At 40.8% G+C, this 19,588-nt stretch overlaps 1 protein-coding gene across 21 annotated transcripts in view; it reads right to left on the bottom strand.

The window, feature by feature from the left end:
- Nucleotides 1–1,126: 1,126 nt before the first annotated feature.
- Nucleotides 1,127–19,588, bottom strand: part of ARPP21 (cAMP regulated phosphoprotein 21) — a gene marked incomplete at its 5' end in the record, with an annotated part of 116,003 nt that continues 97,541 nt past the window's right edge. For all 21 annotated transcript variants that reach the window (XM_080714979.1, XM_080714990.1, XM_080714996.1 and 18 more), the window contains 2 exons: nucleotides 1,127–1,503; nucleotides 2,618–2,766. In XM_080714979.1, coding sequence (XP_080571105.1) covers nucleotides 1,246–1,503; nucleotides 2,618–2,766 — 407 coding nt within the window. In that variant the 3' untranslated portion in view covers nucleotides 1,127–1,245. The remainder of the gene's footprint in view (nucleotides 1,504–2,617; nucleotides 2,767–19,588) is intronic.

Below are 19,588 nucleotides of genomic sequence, written 5' to 3'. Positions count from 1 at the left end.
ATACATGTTTAATCATTGTGCTGTGATAATACGGTAAAACCTATAACGTTTTATTTCCCAATTAAATATCTTTCAGAAAGGGCAATGCTCAGAGTTCTGAATTCTGTTATTATTTGTTAAAGGCTTTCATAACCCAATTTTCCTTGAAGAATCCACACAGCACTAACAATTTGGGGATAAGATAACTACAGGCTTCTAGTTTTCTTTTTTTATTTTGCCAAAGTTCTTGATCTTTGTGACCAGATCATCACTAAATTTATCTTGTTTTGAGTTACCAGGACAAACATGAGCATCTTTGTTATGAGTTCACTGTCAATTCCACAGGTCCCTCACCATTCCATGGTCCCATACAATGGCTGGCTTTAGACTGTTCCCCTCTAGACCAATGTATTTTATTTTCCAGGTATAATGTAGCACTCCAATCGAAATAGGAATGGCTTATTATGCATTTAGTAGTCCTTCAATGCCCGTTGCAAGAAACGCACTTCAAGAACGTGAACTTGATGAATTGATAAAATGGATTCCATCCTATCTTCAGGACAAGAATCTGCAGTTGGTTAAGTGTTTGTCTACAACAGCTCCCAATGTGATGATTCTCATTCAGTTATGAACACCTAGACACACTTTCCACACAGTATTTAAGAAACAGTATTTGACGAGGACAACGGTGACACACAATAGAACACAAATTAAAAGAGAGAGTGAATCAAACTGGTGGTAAAAACATGACCTTCCTCCGTAAGGTCAAATAGCTTTATTTTGATGAAACACTACAATACAGTATATATCCATTAAAAAAGAAAACTCTATGGTGTATATAAATTATCCCTTCCATTCATCAATTCTTTTCTTTTCCGTTACAGCTTTGGTACAATGTGATTTAGTATATAATCTTTTTAAATATGTTTAGCATCACAAACTCAACACAAAATACAAAACTAATCCAAATTAGGGATATTGTTGTCTACACAGTGGTATTCAGTGGTAGGAGAAAATCTTACCTTGATGAATTCATGTCACTAGCTAAGCTAGAAAGGCATATCTAGCAGACATGACAGAAGTATGCACCATTAACCAGCTAACATGTGTATGAGTCTTTGTTTATTTTATTTTATTTTTTACAGAATACCAGCAGCAATCATTGGAGTGTTGAGTGAATACTGAAGTCCTCTGCCAGTTTCCCCAACTTGTTTATCTTAAAAGCTTTGTGGAGCATCTGATGTGATACACCATGGGCTAGCACTCTCAGAATTTGACCTGCCATCCATTGTTGTTTACGCTCCCACAGTTTGTCCTGCAGCTGGCGGACATCACAGGGACGCTGCTGGAGGGGCAGTGTGGACCAATCAGCCGAAGGTTGTTTTGAGGGCTTGGTGGTGTGACGTTACAGTAAACAGGCATTCCAGTGGCTGTGAGTGACCCTTGACCTGCCTGGGTAGGTAGCATGATTGGCTGTTGGTACGACTGCTGGGGCAGTCTTTGAGAACCTTGGGTCATTGGCACCTGCAGAAAGACACAAGCAAGAACCCTGCGTGAAGAAGTCATTTGGCTACATCTTGACAAAAGTTATTCAAGCTTTTAAGTTCCACCTCACAGTTTGCCAATCCTCCTTGTGCCATTTATCTGTTATTTCTTTGGGGAAAGCCATTCTACTTTTCTGATTTCCCTAGACCATTTGGTTGACGATGCCTGCTTCAGAGAGCCTCAGAAAGGTCACCATGGGTGGTGTACAGTGCCTGGTGTGGAGGAGAGGTTAAGAAGGTTTGAGTTTACTGCGTTCTTTCCTCCTCTCTCTGGATGCCTTCAAGGATAGCGGTCTGAATCTCCCATTCTGAGATTTTGTCATGTGGGAAAGCCATGCATTTTTCTGGCTTTATGCAAAGTGGCTTGGAGCCTCCTATAATCGAAGGGGCTTTGTCCCAGGTATGGCTGCTAGGATGTTTCTCAGAGCCACAAGTTCCTGGTGCAGCTAATCTTAGTGAGGAAAGCACTTCACTAATGCCTCATTTCTACTTCCAGAATCTTTCAGGCTATCAATCACAAAAAGAGAGCATAACTCTTTTTAAATAGTCAACTTGGGTTTAATTAGAACAGTGGAGTTGCCAGCCCCTTACATACCCTCTAGCAAATCTTAGAAACACATCAAGACTTGTGTACATGTTTTTATGACTTTGAACCTCACTAGGATGTAAAATTACAATGTGCTGATAAAAGTATATATAAAAATTCTCTAATAACTTAAAAAATTACATTAAAATAAAACTTCCTAGGATGGACACAAAAGTAAATAGGGGTATATTAGAAAGGTTTTCTGCCAATAAATAAAATTTCAACAAAATGCCCAAAGTTCTTCATGGATGGAACTTTAATGAACTTAGCTCCACGAATAGAAAGTTTACATGGAAAGAAGTTTATCAGGGCATTCAAAAGGCACAGCATTTATGGAAGCATGCATGCCCCATTTTCAACTGTTATTTTATAATCTCGTTTCAAAGTCAACTCACAACAGTGGTTAGGTCAAGGGCCTGCCATTCAGCCAGTCACCCCAAACAGAAAAATACACCTGGTTGTTAGCCTGGCAAGCACTGCTTGGTGACCCGTTTTCCCAGCCACAAACCTGATAAGAAGACATGGTGGGGTAGGAGACCATTACGCTCTGCACCGGGGTTGCCTGCTGGGTGCTCATGACGCTCTGACTCTGAGCAGTCTGCTGCACTCCCATGAGGCCCTGGAACTCCTGCTGACCAGCCAAGACTGGCTGGTAACCTGTGAAGAAAAGAAAAGTGACCATTGAGCTGGTGGTACGAAGAACGTGGTGATGCTTGGTGGGTTAAGAGCACTGGTACCCAAGACAGCCGGAAGTATCTCAAGCTCCATTACCAGGAATGTGCTATGCAGATGTTACTAACTATGATGATGATGATGATGATGATGATGATGATGATGGAGATGATGATGGTAGTGGTGGTGGTGATTTATTTCTAAGCATGGACAAAATTTACTGGCATTTCTATTGTCCAGAATTGTCCATGAAAGACATGGGGCAATGGCAAATTCTTTGTGACACAAGATCAGGAGCCTCTCTGAACATCAGTTGGTTACCATAACCTCCCTTATTTGGTTTTTCTGTTGGTTTCAATACTTGGAGAACTCACAGACTATCAAGGTTTTTTATATTGACTTATTTCTCTACTAACCCACCTCCCTGCATGAGCTTATATCATACAGAGTCCACCCAACCATCTATTCACTTTGGATGATTTCTACTATTTCATTTCCTACAGAAAAAATGACTCACCACCCTGCATAATTAAATATCCCTGGTTTTAAGCAGAAAGGTGACCTCATGATTGTCTTTGGTGTTAGCATTAGCTCCTAAAAGAACATTCTGATAAAACACTCAGTAAGTGACTGTGTATGTGTACTAGATATAATGGAATTAAACACTTAAAAATGTGTCTGTTTTGGGTGGGTAGGTTGGTTAGCTTTTTTCTCTTTCCTTTTTTTTAAGTGGACCAGAATAGATCTATTTCAATTATTTTAACCCTCACTGTCAGTGGTTTAAAATGTCAGTGGTTTAAAGGAAGGCTGTGAAGTGTTGTGTAGGGAAGATAGTTATGATTTAAGTTAAAATTGCATAGCAGTCTAGAAATAAAACAGATTCACTTCATTCTGTAAAATAAGGTGTTTCTAGAGCTTATAAGGTTAATTATACAGAATAATCGAGACCCAATAGTATTGCTATCTTAACACAGTTTGCTGAGAGAGAAAAATACCTTTAAGATCCTAGGTTCTCTTAAAGCAAAGCTTTATAATCAGATTCTAAAACTGAAACTCAAGGTTAAGAAAGCCCTAATCAATACATAGTATTAATAAATAGCACACTTTGAGAGTATGTGAAAGTTGTAACTTTATATTGAAAAAGGATAAAATTTTATGCAATAATATATCTTCATTTGTTTCAGAAATATCATGGAAATTTGCCTTTTAAATAGACACTGAATTAGGAAATGGGTTCAATTCATCGAATATGTTTGAAGCAAGGTGTCCTGGGTATGGAAGACCTGAAGGAGCAAGCTTGGGGACAGGCCAGTCGATGGATATCCTGCTCTACCATTAATCAGGAGGTGTAGCCAGTGCACAATTTTAGAAGTCACAAGTTGCCTTTCTTTATATTACATTCCCTGAACTCACCCTAATTCATTCTCTCAGAGGTTCTAACTTGTTACTCCATGTCTTTGTAAAGACATCACACATTACTAATATAATTAAATGTCTTGGCTCCATTCTTATTCTTCTAGCTCCATTCTGACTGTAGGACAGTCAAAGCATTCCTATAATATGATCAGAGTTCTATTGTTCTATTTAAGCCTGGTAACATCAGCCCAAACCCAAATGGCCACAGACTTAAAATGTGTACAGTTTTTTCAGTAAAGGAAAAAGTAGCAGAAGAGGTATAAGAAATGCAGCTAAGGTCATATCAGTGTTTAACTACCTCTCAGAAGGCCTCAAATGCAGAGGTACAGGAGAAAATTTTCTTTTAACATGAACTGCTATATTATTAGTGTCTAATTTTTCCATTCAAATTCCTATATACCCAACACTTCTGTTTTACCATTGATGACATTATTCTGAGTCAACATCAGGTTCTTTAAGGCATGAATTGTTATATACCTAATCTGGAATGGTTTCAGGAAACTTATTAAAAATGGCCTTCCATTTTCTTGTAACCAGTACCAGCTATCTTACCACTTACTCCTATAGCAAAGAGGAAGTATTGTGAACTCCATACCATGTTCATGGATTGTGATTATACTGGAGCCTTATTTCTGGCTAACAAGTCAAAACATAGGTTGCAAATGAGAGCTAGGCCTTACTTAGGCTCTTATTTGACAATATAGTGAAAGGCAGTTGATCTCAGCAGATGATCTGCAGAATGCACAGAGCTAATAGGTAAGCCCAAAGAGAAGAGGAAAGGAAAAAAGAGAGGATGAAAAGAAAGAGAAAATGGTGTGGCTCTTGTCTCAGGACTATTTTTATATTTGCTTATTGAATCATTACATCTTTTCTCGAAGTCATTTTTTTTCAAACATTAAGTGAGGTGGTCACACAAGCAAACAGAGATTCATTGATTACACTAGCCTCTAAAACCAAATGGAGATGGGAAGAAAAGGATAATATTGCCAAGACCATCAGGAAGCAGAATGTCTAGCCAGCTGTGTATGGTGACGCACACCTGTAACCCCAGTACTTTGGAGGCTGAATCTAGGGTATCACAGGTTCAAGAGCAGCCTCTGAAACTTAGCAAGGACCACAGCAACTTAGCATGACCCTCTATTTAAAATTAAAAAAAAAAAAACAATTGGAGGTATAGCTTGGAGGTAGAATGATCCTAGGTAGAACGAAAGAAAACAGAGTGTCATTGTAGGAAGAGGAAGCAAACATCTAATAATATTTTAGGAGAGAAAAGGTGAAGAGGTTGGGTGCCGCCACCCCTATAAAGTCACAGGGCCAGTGAAGGCAGGATTTCTCTCTGTATCCGTTGCAAGCACAGATACAGCTGATCGTCAGGGCAGTGTCTCCCTCCAGAAGCCTCCTCTGCTGAGGATTTGTGAACTCTAATATTCAGTTATGCATAGCAATGGACTCCCAGCTCTGCCCTGGAGTCCCACAGTAAACACACTTAAGGCAAATAAAGCTTTATGTGGGAAGCAAATACTCTCCGATTTCAAGATGAAAACCTAAGTGTAAGGAAAGTTCAATTTATATTCATGAATCCCATTCGTTTCTCAATTCGCTCTCCAGGCAAGAAATTTACATCTGGAATGGTTTAATTGGGGGTTTGCCCATTTCTTTAAATTATGTCAGGGAAGGTAGGTTGCATGGAAATCTGAGCCCCAGCGCAAGAATAGACACATAGAAATGAAATAGCATTGACCTACAAATGAACCAACAACGTCTGCCAGGGACACGGCGCACCCAAAAGCAGAGATGGCAGTGCCGACGGCAGCCTGCTCATCTTGTCTATTCAAATGAGAAATGTGTTATGGTTTGTCAATTCTCAGCTGTGAAATGATCACTTTTTCATATTTATTGGGGATTAGCAAGATAGAATGCATGGTGCAAAATAGAAACAGTAACTTCCTTCTGCCTTGTAGGCTTGCTAAGGAGATGATAAAGACATTTACCTATTTTGGCTCTTTTTTTTCTCAGCCAACATGGATTCGATTTTCAAGTCACGTGAATCATTTATTTTCTGCGAGTAAAAAGGTTAGACATGGACATGTGCCTCCTAGCAAATAAAAAGGGCACCCTGCTAGAGTAGAGGAGTTAAAAAATTAAAATGTTTGAATTGCATACATCTGAAAATCGAACAGTGTTTCTACTAGAGTACAGCAGCAGTTATACTTTATTTCCCATTTTCTTAAATTTTTGTGCATCATAATTATACATCCTATTGGGGAGTGACAGAAACACACATACCACAACTCTTGGAGCACTTTCCTCTGAGTCCTGCCTCCCTTCTTCACCCCTCCCTCTCCCCACATATGTCTTTGAGGTTGCGATTGATAATTCTGTATACATACATAGCATATGTACTATTTATAGTTTGAAGATAATCTATTTTTTTAACAATCAAATTTTATCGCTTGAGGATAATCTATTAATATCCACACAAAACACTATATCTCTTGACAAATTTATTTTGACAAATTTAAATTGATTGTGACAAACCAGAATATAAACTGATTAGGCAACATAACATTTGTATGATTGTGACTGACATTATCTTAACTTATGTACTTTTAACAGATGTGATATTCTGGAAATGAATGAATTGACAAAGTGGTAGCCTGTATATTGGGGTGGGGTTCTGTTGCTCCTGTTCTTGTTGGTTATGGAGGTCGAAGACAGAGAAGGGAGAAGTAAAGAGAGTAAATTTCTCAAGAAGTTAGCCTGTTCTCACTGTCTTTCCTAATTCATCCAAGCAATGTAATTTAAGTGCGTGTTTATTAAGCAAAGCACCCTTAATATGGCAAAATGTCTTCTCAAATGATTTAACAATCTGCTTCACGCAAAATCTGGTTAGCTTCGAGGAACCAAGATGCAAATATTTGCCCAAGTGTTTAAGGGATCATCAAGTAGCTCGCCTCGGAGTTCAAGCTGGGTTCTCTGTGCAAGTCTGAGGTGGGATTATGGACGCTCAGCGCATTCTGGAGGGTGGCATCTCTTACAGAGAATATGGAAGAGAAAATTATGAGTCCACGACCAGACTTTTTTTTGTTGTTGTTGCACTTTCTTAGCTTCTACACTCTGCTACTTCCCAATATCTACCTGGTTTTGTTTTCTGGCTTCCTGTTTATTTCTCTAATGCTTTTGTCTGCTTTGACAATTTCCCCCTTGTAAACTAGCCATATGCATCTACGACCAAGTCTAAGCCAAATGATGAATTAAGTGCTTTTTCAATAAAGATCCTGAGAGGCAGTCGCTATTACTAAGCTCCTCTTACAGAAGAGAAGACTGTGACTGAGAAATATGTAGGGACTCATCGAGGTCACCAGCTACTATAAAGGAAACCCAGAAATTCACACCGTGGCTTTCTAACTGTGTAGCACCTTGCTTCTACTAAACCAAAAGACTGTTTCTTATATTTCTTCTTTTTTTTTTTTTTTTTCCTGATACTGGGGATGGAACCCAGGGGCATTCGACCTCTGAGCTACACCCCCAGCACTATTTTTTATTTTTATTTTGAAACAAGGTCTCATTGAGTTGCAAAGAGCCTCACTAAGTAGCTGAGGCTGCCCGCGAACCACAGTCCTGTCTCAGCCTCCCGAATGCTGTGATTGCAAGCTTCTGCCTGGCTCCAAAGGCCTGTTGCTTATGCATTCTCCCAACTCTTTAGCCCTAGCATAATCCCTCTCGCATGACAGGTATTCGATGACCATTTGTTGCATTAATTGTTTTCTCAATAGTTGATGGCAATTAAGTAAAGTGGAAAGGAATTATGTTCCACAGTTACTTGAGCAAGCTCCCCTTAGCATCAAAGAAAGAAGGAACGGAAATCAAAGGTAAAGCATGATGTTCTTGTGCAAACCAATTCATGCCACTCAGTATCCATATGACTATAATGCACCAATAAAAATTTAAAAAATAAAATAAAGGTTAGTTACTCAGATAATGGAACACTAGATTATTGGGGGCACAAGCTATTCAAATGCATCTTAGGGTTTTTTTTAAATTTTTTATAAGAAATTTATTCATTCATTAATTCATTCATGCATTCATTTATTGCAGTACTGGAAGTTGAACCAAGGAGCATTCTACCTCCGAGCTACATCCCTAGCACTATTTTACTTTTTATTGGGAAACAGGGCCTCACTATGTTGCTGAGGTCCTTGCTAATTTCCAAGACTGTTCTTGAATTTGCAATCCTCCTGTCTCAGCTTCCCAAGTACTAGGATTACAGGTGTCAGTTGCCACACCTTGCCAAGAGAAGCGTTTATTATATCAGCCTCTACATAGAACATCTCCAGCCCTATTTTTTATTTTTTATTTTGAAACAGGGTCTCACTGAGTTCCAGAGGACCTCACTAAGTAGCTGAGGCTGTCCACAAACCATGATCCTCCTGTCTCAGCCTCCCGAATGCTGGGATTACAAGCGTATACCACCAAGCCATATCAAATAAATCCTCCCCTCATAATCTTGGAAGATATTGTACATTTACTCTGCTCTTTCCCTTCAAAATGTTCTTAAACTTTTGAAACAGAAGGTAAAAATAGCTTGCTTCTATATAAAACTGGCTATCCTTAAGAAAGTCACTTGGCTTTTGGAAATAAAGATATTATTCATAATACTTGGAAGGTAAATGTAGATAAGATAAACTAGGATTCTGCCAAACAACTTGGGGTTTCAGAGGAGAACAGGGATAAAACAAGATTCCCTAGGCTACCTGATTGTGTTGTGATCTTTACAGACCGCTATTGCTACACGTACTAATTTTATGAACTCCCAGGGTTTGTTCTCCAGTTCTATTTCATGTCTAGGGCACTGTCTCTAGGACAGAAAGTTATTTTCAGTTTCATCTACCCATACTGCTTTGAGGTGGTAGCTTGAGATGGGGTAAACAGACATGAAGCTCCTTAGAAGAGGAACACGGGCTTGTATATCAGAGGGCTGGGTTTTGAGAAATGGCTTCTTCTAGCCTGCATTTCCTCCCTGTGTAAGTTGGAAGGCAGCACCAACAGTTTTTCTTGCCTGGAGACCAGGGGGCCCCCAGACACCAGTGATGGTATCTGATGTCATTGGCCTGTATAGACATTGTCCTGCTCCAGTACAAACTCCAGGTGATAATTCTTCCCAGAAATAAGTGAAGACCAAGTGGGGTTGCCTTTTAAAAGATAGGTGTGCATCTTTGAAGGCGCTCAGCTTTGATGCCAGCCTCCCACTTTATGAGATCCCAAACTCTACGTCTTCAAGATACGAAAGCAGGCTAGGCTAGATCTAAGAACATTTTATTTGTAAACCTGTCAAACAATCAAGATATTGGGTATAAAAGTGTCTGGTTGGGACATTATAATTATGTTACCATTCTGTCCTTCTATGTAAAGTATATGTAATAGTAAAGAATAGTAAGCCAGGCGTGGTGGCACACACTTGTAATCCCAGGATTCAGGAGGCTGAGACCGGAAGATTGTGGTTCAAAGACAGCTTCACCTACTTAGTGAGGCCCTTCACAACTCAGTGAGACCCTGTTTCAAAAATAAAAAGACTAAAAAATAGGGCTGGGGTGTAGCTTAGAGGTACAATGCCCCTGGGTTCCATCCCTGATGCCATTAAAAAAAAATAGTAAAGAAATAATAAAGAATGGTTCTAAAAATTCAAAAAAAGGAGTACAAGAAATTGTGATTTAAAAAAAAATATTTTTGCTGTGGAATCCCATTACAAGTTCCTTCATCTTTGATGTAAAGGCCTGCTTTTGCCTTACTTATTGGAAGTCTCTGAATACACTGTCTTTCTTTTCCTAGTTATTATTATTATTATTATTATTATTATTATTATTAATTATTTTGCGGGTACTGGGGATTAAACTCAGGGGCATTCTACCTCTAAGCTACACCCCGGTCATATTTTTTAGTCTTTTTTATTTTTGAAACAAGGTCTCACTGAGTTGTGAATGGCCTTGCTAAGTAGCTGAGGCTGTTCTCGAACTGCAATCCTTTGATCTTCACCTCCCAAATGCTACGATTACAAGGATGTGCCACCACGCCCGGCTATGATTTACTGGTTTTAATTCTCCAGGAAGATGGTGCAGAGTGACCTTTGGGGAATGGAGGTAATGCAAAACATGTCTCAGTGAAGACTGCCCTAATGAATTTGTGGGAAGCTCTGGCAGACCCCAGGTAGAGCCATGCTTCCTACAGCAGTAGTTTTTCTTCCTATTTGCTCTTTTACTCATTAGCTTTTACATTGCACAGAATGCAATTCTTAAAAGCCTCTTTACCATCCCCTGAGAACATCCACGCATGGGTCATTTTCTAATGGCGGCACACATCAGACATGCGGTCCCATTATTGCAAGCTCGGGGGCCTCTTCAGTACAATTATACCATCCTGATCCATGTTATCACAAATACAAAGCTGGCTTTATTTCTCTCTCTCTCTCTCTCTCTCTCTCTCTCTCTCTCTCTCTCTCTCTAAATCAGGGCAAACATGGGAGACATTGTTAAATGACTAGAGGAACAGTTCATGCACGGAATTTCAATGAATGTCTCTGAAGGAGGCAGCATTGAATTCCATTTTAAATGGAAGAGGCTGTCATATTATTGAAGTAATTCTCTGAACTTTCCTGGCCCATGGTGCTGTGCTGACAGCCAGAGAGCTTCAACAACCCAGAGGGGGACAGAGGCTGCCTGAAAAACTCACGGACGGTTCACTTTCTTAACAAGGTTGACCAGCTTAGGAGAAAATGGCATTTCTGTACCTCCAATGGAAGCCTTAACTATGGAGATTCTTAAAACCCACATGGTGGCTGAAAAGTGCTGTTGAAGTAACATAAGGAGCTTTTCCCCAGACCCATCCTGGGGCAAAGTCAAGATGGAAATTGCTGTAGTCACTGGCCCCTGGCAATCTCTCCAGCCTTTCAGTGGCTGGTGGTTATTTCCATTCATGAATTACCACTGATCATCTGATTCGAGTAGAAAATGTACAAGGTCAAAAGTCAAGGGGCAACATCATTGTGATTCAATTACTGTCACTGTTGCAAAGTCTATGAGGGTGTAACCCAACTATGGCCAGCTAACCCCAAATAAGTACTATGGTCACATTTGTAAAGTACAGTCTGGCTTTACAAATATACCTGTCACTACAACTGGAAAACATTTCACAAGCAATAGATGGTGAGTGGCTTTCTTTTTATGGAAGAAAACTTAGCATATTGTTATTCATAAGCAGGCAAACATAACCTTGGTCAATCCCAGGATTCTTATGCAAATGTTCCGGTCATTGATATAATAATGATGATGATGATGATAATAATAATAGTAATAGTAATGATGATGATGATGTTCTAGTCTACTAACGTCTACTGGGAGGCAACATCAATTAGCTAGGGAAAAGACCATGAGAATATAAGCTAGGGCAGAAGTAGTAGGAAGAGAAGAAACACAAAGAGAGGCTTAGGACGTGAGCTGTCAGAAACCAAAATCAATGAGCTTACATGTTTGATGGTTAGGAGAAAGGATTGATTTGACTATACTATAATCATGACTATCAGTTCTCAGTAGGAGAACTGGCTATTTGTGGGGGTTGGGTTGGGGGAAGGACTTGATTATGCTTGCTAATTTCCCTGGTGTAAATATCCTCACTGGAGTTGGTTTCAAACTAAAAAGGGCTGAGCAAACTGCCTGCACAGAAGTTCTTTTCTAAGAGTTGGCTCTTCTGAGCTAGCCCAGTACCACTGGCACACCTCTAACCTAATATTCAGTGCCAAAAATCAAATTTGCAGTTTACTTACATGTTTGTTCTTTCCATCCTTCCCTCCCCAAACTTTATTGTTTGTTCCTTTGCCATTGGTGTAAAGGTAACGCTTGGGAGTCATTCATAAAAGGCTGGGTGTGGTCGCACTTGTCTGCAATCCTAGTACTTGAGAGGCTGACACAGGAGGATTGCAGGTTCAAAGCCAGCCTTTCAACAACTTAGTAACAAGGTTTACAACTTTCCAAATTAAAAAAAAAAAAAAATATATATATATATATATATATATATATATTCAGTTCAGGGATATAGCTCCAAGGTAGAATGCCCCTGGGTTTAATCCCCAACACTACAACAGAAAACACACACACATTATGATATTAAGAAGTGCGACCTTTAAGAGATGACTAGGTCTTAGGGACTTTGCCCTTCTGAATGGATTAATGCTATTGTCTCCAGAGAAGGCTCCTGATAAGAGAATAAGCCTGTCCCCCATTTGTGTTCTCTCTCTCTCTCTCTCTCTCTCTCTCTCTCTCTCTCTCTCACACACACACACATACACACACACACACACACACACACACAGTCATTCACAGAGTTCAGACCAAGGGTGGAAACCAGGCCCAAAAAGAAATGCTTAATGGAAAGAAAAAGTTAATGCTTAATGGAAACATTTCTCAGACTCTCCGTAGCATTGAGGAAGGAGCTTAAGCTCGGGTACTTTTACTTCAGGTGTAGGTGGAGAAATGAAGAAATGACGAGTATGGAACGGAGGCTTCCAGGAGTCTGCTTTGCACCTCGTATTAGAAGATGAGCTGATGTTTGCTGATGGAGTAGAGTCAGATGGGAAAAATCAGGGCAAAGAAGATATAAACACAAGGATCAGCATGTGCGGAGCCCTGAGATGTGAAACGGTTCTTCAAAGATGATGAATATTGAGAGATAGCGACAGGTTAAAAACAGGCAGAGGCAGGAGGGGAAGACAGAGATGGGGGTGGACTCAAGTCCTGGAGTCTGGAACACCAACCACGTTGGGAACTTGGAACTTAGCTCTGGAAGATTTGGGCACAAGGAAAAGTTGACAAGCAGATCAGAGAAAGATGGAGAGCAATTTCATAATGATTCTCCAGGAGTCACTTGTGAGGATTCATGATGTGATGTTGGCATCTACTAGGTGGCAGCAATAACCCAAGGAAGAGATGATGTCAACAGGGGCCAAAGCAGGGGTCCTAGGGATGGGCAAAAGGGACTCAGCAGAGATTCTTAACATGTGTCATGTTACGAAGAGGCATCTGTGAGCTGCAGGGGAGAAGTGATGGAAAGAAAAAGCCCAGGAACTAACCCCAGATTCCGGTGTGGGTCAGTAGTGGACTGTAGCCCCTTAGCTTACAGTACAGGAGGAGCCAGCACGTGGGGAAGATGGGTAAACACAGGAGCCGCGGGGTCAGGAGCTCAGCTTAGAGGTAGAGATTCAGAAGTCATCTGAACCTGACTCTGCTCTGAACCATGGTATATTTACAACTGGGTGAAGACTGAGAAGACAGGAAGGTACAACAATAGTCAACTACTGGGCTGAGAAAACGAAAAAATGAAGACAGGTAGACAAATTATAAGAAGCTTAAAAGGATGGTATCAAGAGAAAGAAAAGGGAGGGGAGATTTACGGGAAAGAAATGTGGCAACGACTGGGGCTGGAGCTCTGCCAAGGAAGAGGAACACGCAGACCTGGATTCCAAAGCACTCATGACCTGACAGAGGCAGCACAGTGAGGGCTCAACCAGCCAGCCATGGTGGAGAGATTCTGTTGAGAGGCTCAGCAGCGGGGAAAGCATTGAGGGGAGGCATGGGCAAGGACCCAGATGAGGACACTGGGTGGATGGGATCTCATTGTTTTGCTTCTGTTGATGCATGGGATTCTATGGCTTGGATTTTGTTATTTTTTAAACAAGAGATAAAGGTAAGGATATATAAATATATTTTGGGGGGGGCTGGAGGCTGAACCTTCTGAGCCACAACGCGATCCTATTGTAGTTTTTGTTTTGAAACAGTGTCTTGCTAATTCGCTGAGGCTAGCTTTGAACTTGTGGTCCTTCTTCATCTTGTCTCAATTGGCCAAGTACTGGGGTTAAAGGAGCGTGCCCCCACTCTTTTCTTCTTTCTTTTCTTCCTTCTTTCCTTTATATATTTTTGTTTTTGGAAATGGAATTAAAGAGAAAAATATCAAAAATCTGGGCGAGAACAGAAAAAAAAAAACACTGATGAATCTGTCCTGATTCATAACACATTAAACATGAAGAGTTATATAGACCCTAAGAGGTCGGGACTTGGGTGACCGTTGGGACTTAGTTGACAGTCTGTATTTTTTCCTCTTGAATACCTGAGCTCACAATTCCACCATTTTACGGTGACACATCATTTGATCCAGCAGGGAAATGTCTTGGGTCTTTCCTCTCTGCCAATGTGGTTGAAGACAGAAGACAGCTCAGGGACTTTATTAAAACCCACCACCAAATGCTATGACATGATTCTAGAAAGGCAGCAGCAGCTACTCAGGACACCTTCGGAGAAGAATATGCAGGACAGATGCTCTTGTTTTTAAAAACATGACTAGTGTTCTTTGATAAATCTGAAATTGCAATAACCTGAAATGAAGCCTTGACAAGAGAAGAGTGTAAAAGCCCAGAGTCCCACAAACTCTTTTTTAAAAAGAAAATTGACAAGAAAGCCAAGTGTGGTGGCGCACGCTGGGAATCTCAGCATTTGGGAGGCTGAGACTGGAGGACCGCTATTTGCGGGCAGCCTCGGATACTTAGTGAGGGCCTTTGCGACTCAGAGACCCTGTTTCAAAATAAAGAATAAAAAATAGGGCGGAAGGTGTAGCTCAGAGGTAAATGCTCTGGGTCCCATCCCCAGTCCCACAAAAAGAAAAAAAAAAAAAAAACACAGAAAAGAAAAAAGACAGGATCCATTGATATGATGGTATGTTCTATGTTATCTACTAAGTGGACAATCTAGTGAACAGTACGAAGATGCTGAAACAAACATTATTGGGATGGTTTCTGTCACATCACAGAGGTGCATGGTTTGAGCACATATTCACTCAGAATGCTGAGCACTGAGGCTTTGGGGATCTAGTTTCTTCTATGTGTTTCCTTAAGGTTCAGATAGATATATCAGTCAACTTTGAATTTCAAGATGCCCCCAAAAGTTCAACGGCCAGCTTGTATAAATTCCATTACATCTCAAGAACAATTAAGTAGCTCTGGTTATGTATTACATAGCTCATTAAAAAAACAGCAACAATAACTTAATGACCAAGCTTAATATAATGTTGGTAAAGAAATTTCCCTATCTTACTCAACCTACAGGTATCCTGCAAGAGAACATGATAGAAGGTGAAGAAAGACACGTGAACTTGAAGGAAAAGAATGAAGAGGCCATATCTGCAGAACAGAGAGCCCGGAGGCTAATACACAAGGTCACAGAAAGAAAATGATTTATAATCATCACAAAGGCATAAGGGAAATCTAGACAGATAACAGGTGCTTTCTTGTTTCCTCCTCCTCCTCCTCCTCATCTTCCTCCTCCTCCTCCTCCTCTTCCTCCTCCTCCTCCTCCTCCTCTTCCTCCTCCTCCTCCTCCTCCTCTTCCTCCTCCTCCTCCTCCTCCTCCTCCTCCTCCTCCTCCTCCTCCTCCTCCTTTTCCTTCTTCTCCTACTGCAGATTGGATCTGGGAGTGTTAAACTTAGCCCCATTTTATTTTTTGATAGGATCTCACTAAGTTGTTGAGGGTCTTGCTAGGTTGTTAAGGCTGGGCTCAAACCTGTAACCTTCCTGTCTCAGCCTCTCAAGTACTAAGATTACAGGCATGCACCACCATGCCTAACAATATTTACTTTCTCTGTTCCCTTTTGACTCTGGGGGAAAAATAATCCCTCTTAACAGCAAATAGAGAGGATGTGGTAGTTTTCTAATTCCAGCTCCTGCTGATGGGCTGGAGGTGATGATAGCCCAAAAACAGGAAAGGAGAAGATACAGAAAAAGAGTGTGGGAAGAGGAGGAGAAATGCATCGGAAACAGCTGATGGCTGGGACGCTCAACTCAGCGAGGCGTTTGGAAAACCAAATTAGTCAGGCTCTCAGCAACCTAACAAGACCACTTCAAAATAAAATATCAGAATGGCATGGTGACACATGCTTGTAACCCCAGAACTTGGGAGGCTGAGATAGGAGGATCACAGGTTCATGGGCAGCCTCCGCTACTTTGTGAGGCCCTTTGCAACTCGGTGAGATCCTGTTTCAAAATAAAAACTAAAAAAATAGGGCTGGGGGTGTAGCTTGGAGGTAGTGTACTAGGGTTCCATCCCTAGTACTACAAAAAAAAAGTAAAAGAATGCAACTAAAGAAATATTAATACAAAGAACACTGCCAAATGAGTATCCAAATTAAGGATGCAATTAGTGAGAGGCCTGCAGAGCCCAGAGGGGAAGAACTTTTCTCCCCTCCAGGCCCATGAGATGCCTAGGAAGCGAGTGGAGTGAGAAGTCAGAGCCAATGGCATCCCCAGGCAGCGAGGGAGCCTGTAGATTCTGCTTGCTCTCCCTCCCTCCCCCTGCCCTTGACCTCTCACCATTGATACCTTCCATGAGCAAAATCTACCCGGAGGCCACAGGAAAAAGAAACAGGGGAGATCCTGTCCAGGGGGATAGGAGGGGAGGATGGAGAATGTCCACTCTATGTGAAGAGAGGCAGACAGAATAACCAGCAAGCTCCTTTCCTTGAAAGATTACAGGAGCTGGGACTATTACAGGATTTGGGAGACTAAGACAGGAGAGGACAGGTTAGAGCACCATCTCAGCCTCTTAGTGAGGCTCCCTGCAACTTAGTAAGTCCCTGTTTTGAAAGAAAAAATATAGAAAAATAAAAAGGGCTGGGAATGTAGCATGGTGGTAGAATGCTTCTGGGTTCAATCCCCAGTACTACACACACAAAAAAAAAAAAATCACAAAAATATATTTCTGTATTCAGGTATTTGCAAGATACTGGGCTAATATGCTCAAGTAAAGATCTTAAAAAGATATGAATAATGCATTTTTAACGAGAGTACTATCTCTGGCTTGTGTAGAACTTTTACCCCTCAGAAATTACCCTGTGCAACAACTGCTAATATGTCAGAGCATGAACTTCATATGACTGTTTCAGCAATTAAGTAAATGTTAACTCTCAAAACCCGATGTCATTAGGTGCTAGGCAAGAATATTTGACTCACTTACCCAAATGCTACTTGCCTTTCCATTTGGAGGAAACGGCAACATTTGTTGGGAATTGATAATAACCTAGGGAGTATGATTAAGTAATGTCACTGCTTAAATATTCTGTAGGGCAAAGGGAAAAATAGTTAAATTATGATTCAACTCAAGCAGTACTACTCATTTGGTTGAATTTGACATTTTTCTTCTCAGGATTCAGAGCCAGATGGCTGAGATTAAATGGATAACAATGAACATAGAATACTTCAGGGGGAATGAAAAAGGAAAAAAAAGGAAGATCTGGATTATTTCTACAGTTACTGGTCTTACAATCCACATGCATATTTAGGCTTAGAAAACACTATACTGTACCTTAATCTTAAGTTTACTACCTTTAACCGTAATCTGTTCAAATAGTTAAAGAGACCATTGACAAGGTGAAAAAGTATTAGGGAATAATTGAGTGAAATTTTAAGTGGTAGGAAGTCTAAGAAGCTTCTATTACCTAGTGGAAAACCAGGAGTTCCATAATGGGATCGACAAAGAGCTTAACACCAGCTCTCCCACCTACTGATTGTGGGGTCCTGGAGAATTGCCTAAGATTTTCAAGCTTTATTGTTCTTGCCTATAAACCAGGAACAAACAAGTGCCAACCTCCCAGGGCCTTTGTGAAGTTCAGGTAGGTCATACGACTTGTTCGGCGTGTGCATTTCCAACATGGTAATTGGGATTAGTTAGCAGCACATGGTGCTCAGGGGAATGAGAATATTCATACACGTTCTAGAACATGGTACCGGGATGAACTCCACCTGCCCTAAACATGCAACAAATAAACACGAATCTTGGATTGTTTTGGGGTCACAAATTCCAGTCTTCAGGGCACCAAATTTCCATAAGAGCCAAGGCACAGTTAATTCAGTGAAATCTACAAGAAAAGGACCATGAATCATGCAACCAACGTGCTTTCCTGCCCTGGGATTACACAGGAATCGTCATCTCTATTAGCAAGTGCAGTAAAAGCAACATTGAATGTGCAGGTAGGCGAAGTGCTCAGTACAGCAGGCAGTGGAAACAGCAAGCTGGTTGTAGCTAGGGAGTGGGCAGGAATTAGTTGGGCAAGCACAGGGGCCCGGATTTCAAGCCCTCGCTGTAACTTCAGGACAGCCAGGCTGTTATATTCCTGAGAGTCTGTAGCCATGAGTATCACCAAGGATTCAATAACATTTAAGACTTCTTGCTCCTATATAGGAAATCAACGCTGGTCTCCTTCTGCCTTTTGTCTCCTAATCAAAGCTTTGTGAATACCTCCCATGGGCAACCTTTAGACAAGGGAGAATTCTCCTTCACTGAGATCCTTTCAGAGCCTAAAGATGGTGAGCATAGCCTGGATTCAAGCAGGTGCCTTTCAGTCTTTTCCTAGCAACTTCTTAAATGGAGCCCCTGTTAGCACATCAAAGAGAAGGCACAAAGCAGCTCCCTCCTTCCTGGCTTCCCTTGGCAGCTGCCCTGCTCAGGGCCCACCCCCAGATGCCTTAGACTATTTCAGTATTTTCAGGCAATAAGCACCCCTGAGTCCCTTGCAGAGGGAGAGAAAATTTCCCACCTCAGAATATTTCTAACCTATTTTGTCATTCTTTTTGTTCTAGATTAAGTGATTTTTATTAAAAAATCATAATATTCTCAATGAATATTTTGTGCCTCACACTGTGGTATTCTTTAAAATGTAGCATTTCATAAGATATAAGGGCCAAGTTTACTTCATCTCATTTAAAAAGGAACATATGATGTTTAATTCCTCCCTCACTCCTCCCTCTCTCCTTCCTTCCTTCCTTCCTTTCTTCCTTTCTTTCTCTTTTTCCTTTTTTGTGGCACTGTAATTGAGTCCAGGTGCATTCTACCTGCAAGCTACACCCTCAGCCCTATTTTATTTTTATTTTGAATCAGAATCTCACTTGGTTGATGAGAGTCTCACTACTTGCCGAGACTGTTCTTGAACCTGTGATCTTCTTGTCTCAGGTTCCCAAACTGAGATGACAGGCCTGTGCCATCACACCCAGCTCTTCTTTATTTTTTAATCTACTTTTATTGGTCCACTGTAGTCTCCATCATAATGTAGTTCAGAGTGATAGGGAATAATGTGTTCACAGCTCTTTTGGAAGAAATTATGATTTGTAAAACAGGAAATGTTAGAAATGTTGGGCTTGGGACTAAACGAATAATAAAATGGACATTAAAGTCAGGACACATTTAAGTACTAAAATAAGCAAAACCTGCTTTCTAACATGGCGTTTGGAATGTCATGCTTGATGTACTTAAAAAGCCAGCTGGCTGGTTTTGATGATTTTGGGGTTTTGTTTTGAATTCATGAG

This window comes from Muscardinus avellanarius (genome assembly GCF_963383645.1).
Source record: "Muscardinus avellanarius genome assembly, chromosome: 18".
NCBI lineage: Eukaryota > Metazoa > Chordata > Mammalia > Rodentia > Gliridae > Muscardinus > Muscardinus avellanarius.
This window is presented reverse-complemented; position numbering and strand designations above follow the sequence as displayed.